General features: G+C 33.9%; 1 protein-coding gene across 1 annotated transcript; it reads right to left on the bottom strand.

Moving 5' to 3' along the window:
- Positions 1-2,611: 2,611 nt before the first annotated feature.
- LOC140438633 (uncharacterized) lies at positions 2,612-14,149 on the bottom strand. The gene is made up of 2 exons (XM_072528291.1): positions 14,035-14,149; positions 2,612-7,197 (listed from the first exon to the last, which is right to left on the bottom strand). The coding sequence occupies exons 1-2, from the start codon at positions 14,147-14,149 to the stop codon at positions 2,612-2,614; spliced, it is 4,701 nt and encodes a 1,566-aa protein (XP_072384392.1).
- Between the last annotated feature and the right edge of the window lie 905 nt (positions 14,150-15,054).

Below are 15,054 nucleotides of genomic sequence, written 5' to 3'. Positions count from 1 at the left end.
GACTCCATGTTCTGTATAATAAAGAAGTTTACCTAAATTTTATAAAAACTATCAACAACATCTACGAAAACAACAAAATGGAAGTCAGAATATATGGACAGCTTCTTCTTCTTTGTGTGCCGTGCTTGTATTCAAGCGTTAGCTATCGTCATATTGACAAGCTGATGAAATAATTCTCGGTCGGCAGCTAGATGAAACAGTTCGTCGACCGTTCGACCTGTCCATTGTCTAATGTTACGCAGCCAGGACAGTTGTTTTCTTCCGACCCAACGTTTTCCTTCGATTTTGCCCTGAATGATTAACCGGAGTAGGCGATATTTAGGTCCTCTCATTATATGACCGAAGTATTTGACCTTTCTCATTTTGATGATGTTGATCAATTCTCGCTCTTTGTGCACGGTCTCTAGCACGCGTTCGTTAGATATGTGTGCTGTCCACGGGATTCTGAGCATGCGACGGTAACACCATAACTCAAACGCTTCTAATTTGTTAAGATTTTTTATTTTTGTTGTCCAGGTTTCACATCCATAGAACAAAGTGGACCAGACGTAGCACTTCAATACTCTTAGACGTGTGGTCAACGACAGACTTCTACTGCATAATACAGAACGCCTGTTAATAAAGTTTTTCCGTGCGAGTTCTATTCTGGTACAATTTCAATATCAATACAATATCAATCCAGCTACCCAGATATCTAAAGTGTTCCACCCTTTTCAGGATTTTGTTATCTAATCTTAGTACTGAGTCTTCGATATTAATTTTTCCGACCACCATCCATTTTGTTTTTTTTTTGCGTTGATTGTTAAGCCCTTTTCAGTGCATTCGTTTTTTACAGCATTTAACAGGGTTTGAAGATCTTTTAGACTATCTGCCATTATTGTGGTGTCATCGGCGTATCTGATGTTGTTAATAATTTCACCACCGATCTTAACACCTTCGCTGCGATTATTTAACGCTATTTCAAAAACTGGTTCAGTGTAGGCATTAAACAACATCGGTGACAAAACACATCCCTGTCTGACACCACGCTTAATAGAAACTTTAGCTGAAACCTCTTGGTCCACCTTAACACAAGCGGTCTGATTGTAGTAAAGATTTTTAAGCAATCTAATGTCATACGTGTCCAGACCAACTAAGTCTAAGCATTGAAATAATAATGTATGTGGTACTTTATCAAAGGCTTTTTCGAAATCTATAAAACATACGTAAATATTTTTCCTAAACTCAATGGTCTTTTGTAAGAGTATTCGCATGCAAAAAAAGAGCTTCTCGAGTACCCATACCGTTTCGGAAACCAAACTGCTCATCACCAGTTATCCCCTCACAAAGTTTATATATGCGACAATGCAATATTTTCATAAAATTTTTTTTTTTTAGCTTACAAAACCTATAAAAATAGGCAGCGGAATAAGACAAGGGGATTCATTAAGCCCCATGCTCTTTAATTTAATTATGGATGAAATCATCAAAAGCATTAACACAGGAATATGATACAGAATGGGAAACAAAGAAATAAAAATACTCTGTTACGCAGAAGACGCAATATTGATAGCCCAAGATGAAAAAGCAAAGACTGGTCCACAGATTTAACATAAGAAAATTTAACAATCTCATCTAAGAAAACTAAAACAATATTAGTCAGCAAAGAACCAACCAGATATAAAATAGAAATTGATGGCATCAGTGTAGGGGAAAGGATGAGGTAGCTGGTTCGATGATTTAAAAGTAAATATTTGAAAAATTATAGTCCCACCTTCCTACATTTGGTAGATAAAAAATAAATAAAACCTCGAAGGACCAGCGACCATTAGGTCGCAAAATTGCGGATTAGTAATAATATAGTGGATAGTAAAAGTAGAATAATTAAAATAAGAATTAAGCTAGAAATATTTTTATTGTATTATTTACATGAATGAATAAGAGTATCGGGATTGCACACAAATCACCCTTTTAATAATAATAAAAACATAAATGTTCATATAAAATGTTCTTAAACCACACAACTGTTTATATTAATTGTTCTTAAAGCTAAATACATGCGATTTATAGAACAAGAAAGTTTATAGTTTGTTGAATATCCGGCAACCCTGTAATTTGTCGGACCGGCATTTATGAAATGTTGGCACACAAACTGTCGATTTTCTTCTTTATGAAAGAATAATTTCAGGTACTTACATATTAGATGCACAGACACTGAAGTTACTATAGTTAACTATTTAATAAAATAAGTTACACTTGAAAACTGCTTCTATTTAAGAAGCGTGAGAAGAACTATTACTTGCTTCTATTTGAGAAGCTGAAAAAGTAAGTTTGACTTGCGTGCTTCTATTTGAGAAGGCAAAGACGAAGTAATTTTAAGGGTAGTTGGGTTTGAATATTTTTAATCTTAAGAACTGACAGGCGCAGAAGATACAATGCAGCAGAAAGAAGGCGTGTCATGCTGATTGAATGTCTTAAAATTAGTGAGATATATTAGTGAGAATAACAATCATTATTAAAATTATTCTAGAAGGACAAACTATTGTAGAAAATATAATTAATTTTCTACATACTGGGGGGCGGGGAAAATTTAAAATATATACAATGATCGAAAAGACCGTTAAGAAAAGGTTTAATCAGAAATTGGAAGAGGTGCTAATTTTATTATGGGGCGAACATATTCACCTTCTGCTGTTTTTACACGTGCAGCGCGAACTTTACCATCCCTTCCAGTCAATAATTCCAATATTCTACCTAGTGGCCAATTTAAAGGAGGGCGATCTTCAGATTGTATAAGAACTAGCTGATTGATCGCCAAGTTTTGTTGGGGTAGTTGCCATTTCGGTCTATGCTGTAGACGGTGCAAATAATCCACAGACCATTTTCTCCAAAACTCTTGTTGGAGTTTGGAACACACTTTCCAATAAGAAAGTCGATTAGTAGGGGTCCTAGAAAGATTCCTTTCTGGGTAAGAAGTAAGGGGAGCTCCAATCAGAAAATGACCAGGAGTAAGAGGCAAGAGATCATTAGGATCGTTAGAAAGGGGATACAAGGGACGACTATTTAATATGGCTTCAATTTGCACTAATAAAGTTGAAAGTTCTTCAAAAGTTAGGCAAGTATTGCCGAGCAATTTGGTTAAATGAAATTTAGCACTCTTTACAGCTGCTTCCCAGAGTCCGCCCCAATGTGGAGACCTGGGAGGGATTAATTTCCAGGTAATTTCAGTGGAAGAAAGAAAATTCTGAATTTCGTGATTATTTTCTTTGGATTTCAGAAATAAAGATAAGTCTCGTAATTGATTACGAGCTCCAATAAAATTGGTGCCATTATCAGAGTAAATTATTTGAGGATTTCCTCGACGACTAATAAATCGTTTTAATGAAGCAATAAAAGCTTCCGTGGACAAATCGGAGACAAGTTCTATATGGATAGCCTTGGTTACCATACATATAAAAATGGCTATATAAGCCTTAGTGGTAGGGGCCTTCCTTAATCTAGAGGAGCGAATCATAATAGGACCAGCAAAATCTATTCCGGTCTTAGAAAATGGACGAGCCTGTTGAACTCGATCCAAAGGCAAAGGGGACATTATCTGTGATGCAAATTGAGCATTAAATCTATGGCAAATAACACACTTTTTAATGATAGTTTTAATTCTTCGTATACCATTTAACGGCCAATATCGAAGACGAAAATTTCCAAGGACATTTTGAGCTCCACTGTGTCCTAAACGCATATGTTCCCGATTAATTAGTAGATCGACAACATGGTCATTTTCAGGGAGTAAAATGGGAAATTTCTGAGAAAAACTTAATTCGGTATATTCAAGTCGACCTCCTACACGGAGTATGCTATTTTCATCAAGGAAGATATTAAGAGGAAGTAATTTGGGAGTTGAAATAGATTTTCCCTCCTGTAATAGTTTGATTTCATTGGAAAAAGAATAAGCTTGAACCTGTTTTATAATAAAATCATGGGCATTCTGAAGCTCTTCTACTGTTAAAGGACTGCCAGAAATGTTTATCTTTTTAAATTTGAGAATCACTTTAAAACTAAAAGCGATTCCTTTTTGCATGCTAGAAAATTTCGAAAATTTTAAAAATATAGATTTCCAGAATTGTTCTGGCGATTCAGTAATGGGAAATGATACTTGCATACATTCAGGTACTTCATTTAGAAGTTCAAAAGAATCAATGGAATCAAAATCATTGGTTTGAGATAAAAAGGGAGGACCATGAAACCAGAATTGACGAACATCGGATGAAAAATTTCCACGCGACAAATGATCAGCGGGATTTAACGGAGATCTGATATGTCGCCATGTGGTATTCCTACTATTATCACGAACAGTAAGGACTCGTTTTTTAACAAAAGGAGATATCTCTAATTCAGACCTTTTAACCCATGTTAAGGCAACTAATGAATCGGACCATAAATTAATGGACTCAATTTTGATAGTATCATGCAAAATTTGTATAATCCGAGAAGATAGGATGGCAAGTAACTCCATAGAGCACAGCTCTAATTTAGGAATTGTAAGTTTATTCTTTAATGGATTGACTCGGGACTTTGCGGCAATTAATCTTGAAGAGAAAGTATTATCATTATAGCTAACCACAAGGTACACACAGGCTCCATAGGCTAGTTGACTAGCATCACAAAAGCCATGTAAGGAAATGGAACATATGGTTTTGTTGTCAATTAAATATCTAGGTATAGACATATTGGAAATGTCAGATAACAAAGAAAGAAACTTTTTCCAACTTTGCAAAATAAAATCATCAAAAATGGGCGTGTCCCAGGATATTTGGGATTGCCATAGTTTTTGCATAATAAGTTTTCCCTGCACGATTAGCGGATTGATCACACCCAGGGGGTCAAACACAGAAGAAATGAAAGATAAAATACTGCGTTTAGTTAAAACAGCAGGTTCTTGTATATTAGTAGTACGAATAAGTAAGAGGTCAGACAGAGGGTTCCATTTTAATCCTAGTATGTTACTAGGGAAGCCATTAATATTAAAATCAATTTCGTAGGACGAAGTTTGTGATATCGTAGATAAAAATTCAGAAGAGTTGGATTGCCATTTATGAAGCTTAAATCCGTGTTTACCCAAAATAGTATTAAGCTCAGAATATATTGTTTCTAGAGATGAAAAATCGTTAGTACCTGACAAAATATCGTCCATATAGGTTTGTCTAAGTAGAGCATACCGAGCATTAGGGAAGTTAGGATATCTCTCAGCAATATCCTTTAAGACACGCGTAGCCAAATACGGTGCACAATTTTGCCCAAAACTAAGACTTGAGAGTTGAATACAGGTGAAGGGATCAGAAGAATTTTCTCTCCATAAAAAATTTTGGAAATGACGTTGTGATGGATTTATATCTATAAATCTATACATCATTTGAATATCAGCACAAAGGACAAATTTGAAACAACGGAACCTACAGAATATGTCAAAGAGATTGTCCTGTACTTGGTAACCTTTTGAAGTTAGGTCATTTAAGGACACTCCGGTATCAGTACGGGCACTAAAGTCAAAAACTACTCTCACAGGCGTTGAACGGTGTTTCCGTATTACAGCTCTGTGGGGGATAAAATATTTAAATTCATTAGTAGGATGATTATAAAAAGATAAAGGGATTACTTGAGCGTGATTTAAAGTAAGATATTCATATATAACATTCTTATAGTTTTGAAATAAAACTGAATCACAATTGAATTTTTTCTCAAGAGAGATAAATCTTTGGCGTGCCATGCAAAAAGACTGCCCCAATTTTGTGGGCATATTTTCGAGGAAGGGCATATCGACCTGGTAACGACCTGACGGTAAAATAATAGTGGTGTTTTTGAATATTTGTTCTGCAAGTTCTTCGCTAGAACAATGATTTTTTGATAGTGGAATAGTTTCTAATTCCCAGAAACTTTCCATACGACGTGTCAACTCATCTTCTCTTTCGAATTGAACATCATTAGTTGTAATAAAAGAATGAGAAACATTATTTTGGTTTGAGGAAAAATTTAAGCGGCTCCTAGGTATAGGACCGGCGATAACGTAACCCAGATAAGTTTCAACTAAAGAGGGGGATCTAGGTCCCATATTAATAATATTAGATTTAAGTAAATTAAAATAAATATCAGCACCAAGAAGTAAATTTATAGGCCCGGTTTTAAAGAAAAATGGGTCGCCAAGTTCGGGTATTATATGTTCATGTAATTTTAGAACCTCAGGAGATATAGAAAATTGGGGGAGATTATTTGTTATTTTGTTTATAACAGAACAAGAAACGTTAAAACTAATTGATGGGTTAACAAGAGAACTAAATTGTATATCTAGCACTTCTCTACTTTTAGCACAATTGGTACTACCTAACCCAGAAATATTTACAAATTGTGTTCGAGAGGACAGCTGCAAATTTTTTGCAAAGGAGCTTTCAATGAGACTCATTTGACTAGCAGAATCTAATAGTGCTCTTGCCACCTTTTGTTGACCATTAGAGCATCTGATATTTACAAGAGCTGTAGGTAAAAGAACTATGTTATCAGAAATAGATACAGTATGGAGTGAAGCTTGCTGAGATGAGGGATGAGCATATTCAATAAATTCATTACTTACAGGGTTCATATTTGGAGACAAAGATTTATTTACAATATGTACATTAGATGGTTCTGTTCCATGATTGTTTCCTCTAAAACGAGAGGTCGTATTTACATTTGGAACGTGATTATGCGTCTGAGTACTAGGGGATGAGTTTAATTGATTATCAAAATGTAAATAAGTGTGGTGAGGTTTCCCACAAGTGGAGCATCTTTTTAAGGATTTACATTGCGGTATTGCATGAGTGTTACTGACGCAATTTATGCAATATTTCTTAGATTTGACAAATTGATATCTTTCTAGGGGTTTTAAAGCTAAAAATTTCGAACATCCATAAATAAGATGATTAGACTCTCTACAATAAAAACAATTAGCACGGAAGTTGTAAGATTGACGTTGAAGGTTATTTACATTAGAAACTAATGAAACCTTATTTTTTCGGCTTTCAGTCTGTCTGGAATAAGATTTGGAAGAATTGGGTGCAAAAAGATTTAAATTTTCTAAAACTGATTGTCTTTTATTCAAAAATTCAAAAAATTCTTCCGCAGTAGGAATGATTCCTGTATCTCGCTCGCTCTCAAACGCTTTCCTAGAATTGAAGTCAAGTTTTTGTTCTAGCAAAAATATAATTAAACATTCAAATTTTATTTGAGGAGTATGACCTGTATTATTTATTAAATCGAAAGTTTTACGAGAGGTAATATAGAATTCCTTCAAATCATTTGCTGTGCTTTTTGATAAACTTTTTTGTTCTACCAAAGTTTGGTACAAAGAAATTAATAACTTAAAATTATCGTCATATGTCTTTTTTAAAATATCTAGAGCAACGTTTAAATTCTGATTAGTTAGGCTCAGACTGGAAATCAAATCTAAAGGAGGACCGCGCAGTAAGCTTTTTAGATAATAAAATTTTTCCCCGTCAGTTTTTAATTTAGAGTTATTCAGCACTACCGCTGAAAAAAGATCGAAAAATGAGGGCCATTCTTGAGCCAACCCTGTAAAAGGTTTAATGTTGATTTTTGGCAAAACAACATTAGAGGATTCAATAATATCACTATTGGATAATTTTTTATTAAGATTTTCAATATTGGATCCAAGTTGAGCAATAGCAATCTCGAAACGATCTGATACTAAATTTTCTGCATTTACTTCTACATCGCTAAAATCTTCAAGTGCAATTATATCACTTTGAAGATTTTTGTAACTTTCGTAGGTACTTAAAATATTTTGTAATTTTACATTTAATATGCAGATTTCCTCCGATCCATCAAGATTTTTGATATAGGATTCGATCCTAGACAATTGAATTTTACAACCTTTACGTTTATTTTTTATAGCGGTTAGATCCATTTTAAAATACGAAAGAATTAAAAGCCACTAATCAGAAATTAAGGAGTGCGCTACGCAACAAATATTATGTCAATAGAATATAAGCAAACTGGTAAAATTCAAATTAATTATTAATAATCATTAAAAACCTAGAAAATAATAGACAGAAAATAAAATATTACCAGTTAAAATGATAATATCAATAATAATATCACGAAAATCACAATGCAGATATCGATTATAAAAATAAAACAATAACAAACAGTTCAAAATATATAAAACGAAATATAAATACTCAATATATTATGTAGATAAATACTCAAATTCAGGTATGATCGTAAAAATGAATTCTTAAAATTACAAATGTTCACGAAAACGTTTTAAAATAAACTTGCAACATCAGGTAGTGTTTATTTACCAAACACCCCAAAAGGTTTGTAAGTAGGCAGGTATAAAGATCTTTCGGCAAGACTTATAAAATCAGTCACTAAATGCCGATAAAGCTAATGTTTTTAACACAAACACAACAGATGGTGTAGAGATAAAGGAACTGGACCGTTAGTTCTGTTACTATCGCGTACTTAGGGTTGATGCAGTTTCAACAGGGTTGCCGGTTCGCAAAAATTTCTGGAAACCGAACACTCCCGATAAAGTTTTAAAATTATTTTGTCCGTTATAAAATCACTGTCACTGTTTTGAGTTTTTCATAAAATATTGTTCAGGTGCACTCAAAGGTGATTAGCGGCATAAGTTTAGAAATTGATAGAACAATTATTGTGAGCAAAAAGTAATAGAATAATTATGATAAAAATGTCATTTTGACAAATAACGTGCTAGCTATTGAAAAGTAATAGAATTATTATTAGACGAATGTCATTCTGACAAGAAATCCGGCTCGAAGGACCAAAACAAATGTAGGGGAAAGGATGAGGTAGCTGGTTCGATGATTTAAAAGTAAATATTTGAAAAATTATAGTCCCACCTTCCTACATTTGGTAGATAAAAAATAAATAAAACCTCGAAGGACCAGCGACCATTAGGTCGCAAAATTGCGGATTAGTAATAATATAGTGGATAGTAAAAGTAGAATAATTAAAATAAGAATTAAGCTAGAAATATTTTTATTGTATTATTTACATGAATGAATAAGAGTATCGGGATTGCACACAAATCACCCTTTTAATAATAATAAAAACATAAATGTTCATATAAAATGTTCTTAAACCACACAACTGTTTATATTAATTGTTCTTAAAGCTAAATACATGCGATTTATAGAACAAGAAAGTTTATAGTTTGTTGAATATCCGGCAACCCTGTAATTTGTCGGACCGGCATTTATGAAATGTTGGCACACAAACTGTCGATTTTCTTCTTTATGAAAGAATAATTTCAGGTACTTACATATTAGATGCACAGACACTGAAGTTACTATAGTTAACTATTTAATAAAATAAGTTACACTTGAAAACTGCTTCTATTTAAGAAGCGTGAGAAGAACTATTACTTGCTTCTATTTGAGAAGCTGAAAAAGTAAGTTTGACTTGCGTGCTTCTATTTGAGAAGGCAAAGACGAAGTAATTTTAAGGGTAGTTGGGTTTGAATATTTTTAATCTTAAGAACTGACAGGCGCAGAAGATACAATGCAGCAGAAAGAAGGCGTGTCATGCTGATTGAATGTCTTAAAATTAGTGAGATATATTAGTGAGAATAACAATCATTATTAAAATTATTCTAGAAGGACAAACTATTGTAGAAAATATAATTAATTTTCTACAATCAGTATTCAACAAGTAATGAATATAAAATACCTGGAAATTACACTGTCCAGCTTTGGAGACCTGGGCAAAAAGTGAGAGATCAAGTACAAAAAGCAAATAGACTGGCAGTATGCCTTAATAACACTATATGGCAAAATAGACTCATTAACACTGTGATCAAATTAAGAATTTATACAGCCAGCCATGTAAGTCCAATAATGACATATACCTCTGAAACAAGACCCGACACAGCCACAGCGCAGAGGCTACTGGAAACGGCTGAGACAAGAGTACTGAGAAGAATTACAGAAAATACGCTGCAGATCGAAAGAGAAGTGAAGACGTTGGAAGAAAATGTAACGTACACTGTACAAATGAATGGACACAAAATAGAAAACAAATGGAATAACCACATAAGCAGAATAGAGGAGACCGTGCTGTCAAAATAATAAGACATAACTCACCAATCAGTAGATGAAGTATCGGACGACCGCGCAAAAGATGGAGTGACAACCTTTCATAGGGTTATCATTCCGCCAATGAACAACAGAATTGCTAATAAAGAGGAAGAAGAAGAAGAAGAAGAAATGACACAATAGTTTCGTTTATTTTTTCGCCAACACTGCAATTCAAAGTTTATCGACACCAAGCTATTTCAATATTTCATTATTAATGATGGATTTTAACATATATTGTTGATCTCGTTCTTTAATTTACTAAGGCAGGTTGTGAAGATAAATATTTTCAAAAATTTTCGTTTGCTCGAACATTTAGTTGTTAGGAGTCGTACATACGTAAAAGTGTTAAAATAAACGACATAACGTCGATAATTACAGATTTAACAGTTCTGGGATAATATGTACCCACTCGAAACACATGAGTTTTTTTGAAAATCTATTACAACAGCAGTTTTCACTTTAATGTAAAAGTTTTTTAAATATTATGGTATACAGCCATGTCTCGGGAATTCTCCCACTTTAGTTTATGCATATTATACTACAACCGCCCCGTGACAGGTGAGAATAATTCGGGTCCGTGCAAAAACATACAGGCATACCGAGCGATAAGAAGTAGTTACTTTAATAAAGAAACAAATCTTACAAACTCAAAAAAAGAATTGTCTTTTTTCGTCCTCATATTAGCTTTTAAAAAAATCTTCACTTAAGTTTCTGCCGTCTTCGAGCGTTGAACTCTTTTTAAAACTCCACTGGGTTTCAAGTTAGGCAAGGTCTATACATCTCCGGGCCTTACATTTATCGTCTGGGCTACTCAGGATTTCCTCGTCCTTTTATTTCCGTTATATTACGTCCTCTCAATACATACAGTCTCCACGCCGTGAATGTGATTAGAATCGGCTTCAGATCCTTTTATGCGCCGTATATCCTTTCCCCGTGATGCGACGTCGACATTTTAAATGCAGTCTGGAGTGATTAAAACAGTATCAGTGGCGTAGTACACTGGGTATTTTTAAAACAATTTATAATTACAGTTTGGAAAATGTGTATTGGCTAAAACTTAAAATATCTGCGACTTGTGCATATTCCCTTGAGAATACTTTCTTATTTTAACTGGTATTAGTTACGTTTCACTAATGGAGCAAAAGTTTATTGAACCCGATTAGAGTTCCTTGGACAAACAACTAAAATCAGGTAACAATATATTTTAAGAAAATATTTTTTGTGATTCAGGCTGAGGTATTTCTTCGTATAGCCTGCACCGGTACCATTAGTGAATGCTACAAATCGACAAAACATAGGTAAGAAAGAAAAAAAAAAGACTTACAATTAATTTAATTGTACCTTAGATGACAGGTTCGAGTACTCAAATTTCTGTTTATCGTCAGGTCCCCAATAAGTTTACTGAACTACTAAAAGACATATTATAGTTGTTATAGCTAACAAGTTGTGACAATTTAAGATTAATATTTGATTAAGTTAATGTAGTGTATTTGAATTTCATGAGTAGGTACATTAAAAATATACTCACAACGATAGAAATAGTATGGTCCGTAGTAAGCATACTGTTTTTTTTTTTATTTATTTACGCTGTAACCACCAGGGTTATTAGCGACCTAAATATATAATACAGGTAAAGTTAAAAAAAATTACAATAATTGATACAGTCCTGACTCTTTAAGATAACTTATTGTGTTTTTAATGTTTATGTTTTTTCCTAGGGCTTCCTTTATATTATTTGGTATAGTGTGCTTCTTTCTTGCTGCTTCATATGTTTTGCACTGAGTTAGTATATGCTTCACGGAGAGTGTTACTTGACAATTTTCACACATTGGCGGCACAGTTCGCGTAAAGAGGTGTTTATGTGTAAAGTTACTGTGTCCTTGTCGCAAACGTGTTATTCTCACTTGGTCCTGTCTATTCGCTGTTGGTTGGAGCCACGGTTTCACTAATTGTTTGATTTCCTTGAGTTTATTTTGTGATGCACTCCACTTATTTTGCCACGCACTTAACACTTTATGTTTTATTTCTGACTTAAAGTCATCTGAAGAAACCTCATTAATAAGAATGGAGTCCTGGCTTAAGGATACTAAGCGTGCTAGTTCATCTGCTTCTTCATTTCCTTGTATACCTGAATGTGATGGAACAAACATGAAGTCAACAGTGATCTTATTAATATTTAGAACCTCTATTTCTGATTTGATATGTGAGGCAATTGGATTATTGGTATATAAATGTTTGATAGTGTGAAATGAGCTTAGTGAATCGGTTATTATGAGAGACGGGGACTGTTTCGACTCTTTTATGTGGATAAGTGCTTGTAATATTGCAAACAACTCCGCAGTATATGACGAAGTAATGGGCTTGAATTTAAATTTTAAGGATGTATTGGGTGTAAGGATTGCTGCACCAACACCGTCTGAAGATTTGGATGCGTCAGTGTATATCTTATAGTGATTTTTATAAGTTTCCATTTCTGTTAAGAATGATTGTTTGATCAGGTCTGTTATAGTCTCACGTTTTTTATATATACTAAGGTTAGTATTAATCTTGGGAATTGGTAATAACCAAGGTGGATAAGCATACTGTTGATGAGGCCAAGATAGTAAATAGGTATTGAGGAGAAGATGTTTCTTAACCCTACGTTAGGCGCGTATTTAAATGCGATTGGGACGTAGTTGGGCAGGTGGGGGACAGTATTTTTAAATTGTCGTATTTCTGCAAAAAAAGATATTTTTAAATCAATCAGGATGAAAAATAAGTACATACTGGTAATATTAAACAATTTTTATTGATATAGTTAAAAACAAAACACTATTTTTATTCAAAATTATCCATCTATAATATACCATATCCGGGTTTTTCGGTCTCGTTCCGTCCACATTCATAACATCTTCCACGTAACGATGCCATAGGTGCGTTCTTTTGCATGTCTACGAATTTCTGTTGAAAGAGCCTGAATTGTAAAACGGTTTAAAATTTACGGGTTTATCAGCTGCCAACTTAAATCTTTGGAAAATACAAAAAAAATATCGTAAAAGAGTATCATGGGCTCAAAAGAGGCTCTGTGAATCAGCTAGCAAATCGAATGTTATGAAAATACAAAGATTTTAATCTAAAACTCTAAGAACAATCGCTAATGCCCCTTGGTGTATCCAGAATGACGCCTTACATAGATCTCCAGGTACTAAAAGTCTCTGAAGAGTGCAAAAGAATTTCTGAACAATATCAAAACAGGTTGCGCGTGCATCCTAACACCCTGGCATACAATCTCTCCACAACCAACAAGTGAAGACATTAAAGCGATATGTTTCCTTGGACCTACCAAACCGTTCCTGACAGTGCCTACAGTAGTGGAAGCTACACCTTCAACAGCGCCACCCATTTTTAGTATTCGTTTTCGCGTATCTGTGTATGTGCGTATCCCACCGGTAAACAAGCTAATATTTGTGTTATGACGCTTTGGTCACTGGACCTTACATCTCTCTGACATTGTAAAGACAAAAAATTTTACTAATTGTTTTTATTGTTAAACAGATTGTAAAAAATCTTATATGTTAATAAAAAAAAAGAGTATCACAGGCCATCTTCTAGTATTGCGAGCGACGTTATTTTTGGCACAAAATTGATCAAAAAGACAACAACGACACTATCTCTGGTTTTTGTTTATTATGCGTTGAGTTATATATTGCATCGTTAAAATGCATACTAGATAATAATAGCACCACTGTCGTGGGCTCAGTAGAATATGATACTATTGTACAATCATTGTAGAAACCAAAAATGGATCTCAATGGTTTTCTTTCTTTTCATCGTAACAGTGTTTTGGCATTTCTTTTCTATTTTTTTTTATGTCAGATTTTTCTCCTTTTATTTTCATAATAGAGGCTAGTAAACCAATTATTACCGATAATGTTCCTGTTTGTATTTTTTATCGGTTCTATTAAGCTAGAAACAATGTCTTCTGCCGAATTTCTTAATCGGTAAGGTCCGTCAGACTGTGTTCCAACTGTTGGTTCCATATTAACTGTATGGGCTGTATGGCTATTAACTAAGGTAAAAACTTTCAATTCATACTTAGCAGGTTTGCTAGGAATGTACTGGAAATGAATAGCTGCCTCTAAATGCCAGTAATTCTTCGTCGACTGTTATATAGTCGCCGACGGTGTAATATTTTTGACAGTTTTAAATATAGATATATTTTAAATATAGTCAGAACTTCTCCGATGTAAGCAATTTATCAATTTCTGTTTTCCGATTTCTATTAGATACATTATCAAATCGAATACATCGCAACAAAAATCTATATTGCTTCTCGCTCATCGATAAATAACAGAATCGTAGTCCATTTTCGGTTGAATTATCCCACAAGTCCCTGAGATTTTTTCTGGAAGAAAGAAATCTATTAGAAGAAAAAATAAAGAATCTATTAGAAGAAGCATTCCAATGAAAGCTTTTATTTCAACAGTGTCCGTATGTCTTGAATATCTTTTACGATAAAAATTTTTTCTCACTTTAGTTATAAAGATATTCGTAGAAATTGGTATAATTAAAAAGTGCTCAAAAACTTTAAGTTCATTGCGTTTTTCACGAGCTTTGTCTTTTGGTTCAGGCAGATGCATAACGATATTGCATGCTACATATTGGATGATTTTAGCTAATGTTTTTTCCATCTTGTTATACCATCTTTAGCGATAAAACAAAGTTTATCTACATGCTCTTTCTCATCTTCAGACTGCGAATCATCAACTTCATGCCCAGAATTTGACTCACTTATATTTTCTTTAATATGATCTTCCTCGTCGTGGTCGCTATTGTCCTCTGGTAAATCATTATCACTTTAATCGCTACTGAGAAGATTATACCATTCCTTTCACTTACTTGGATCCTTGCTACGCTCTACATCCAGCAACAACAACCAACTTAC

This window comes from Diabrotica undecimpunctata, chromosome 4, assembly GCF_040954645.1.
Source record: "Diabrotica undecimpunctata isolate CICGRU chromosome 4, icDiaUnde3, whole genome shotgun sequence".
NCBI classification, from domain to species: Eukaryota; Metazoa; Arthropoda; class Insecta; order Coleoptera; family Chrysomelidae; genus Diabrotica; species Diabrotica undecimpunctata.
Note: the sequence above shows the minus strand (reverse complement) of the source record. Positions and strands in the feature narration are given on the sequence as shown.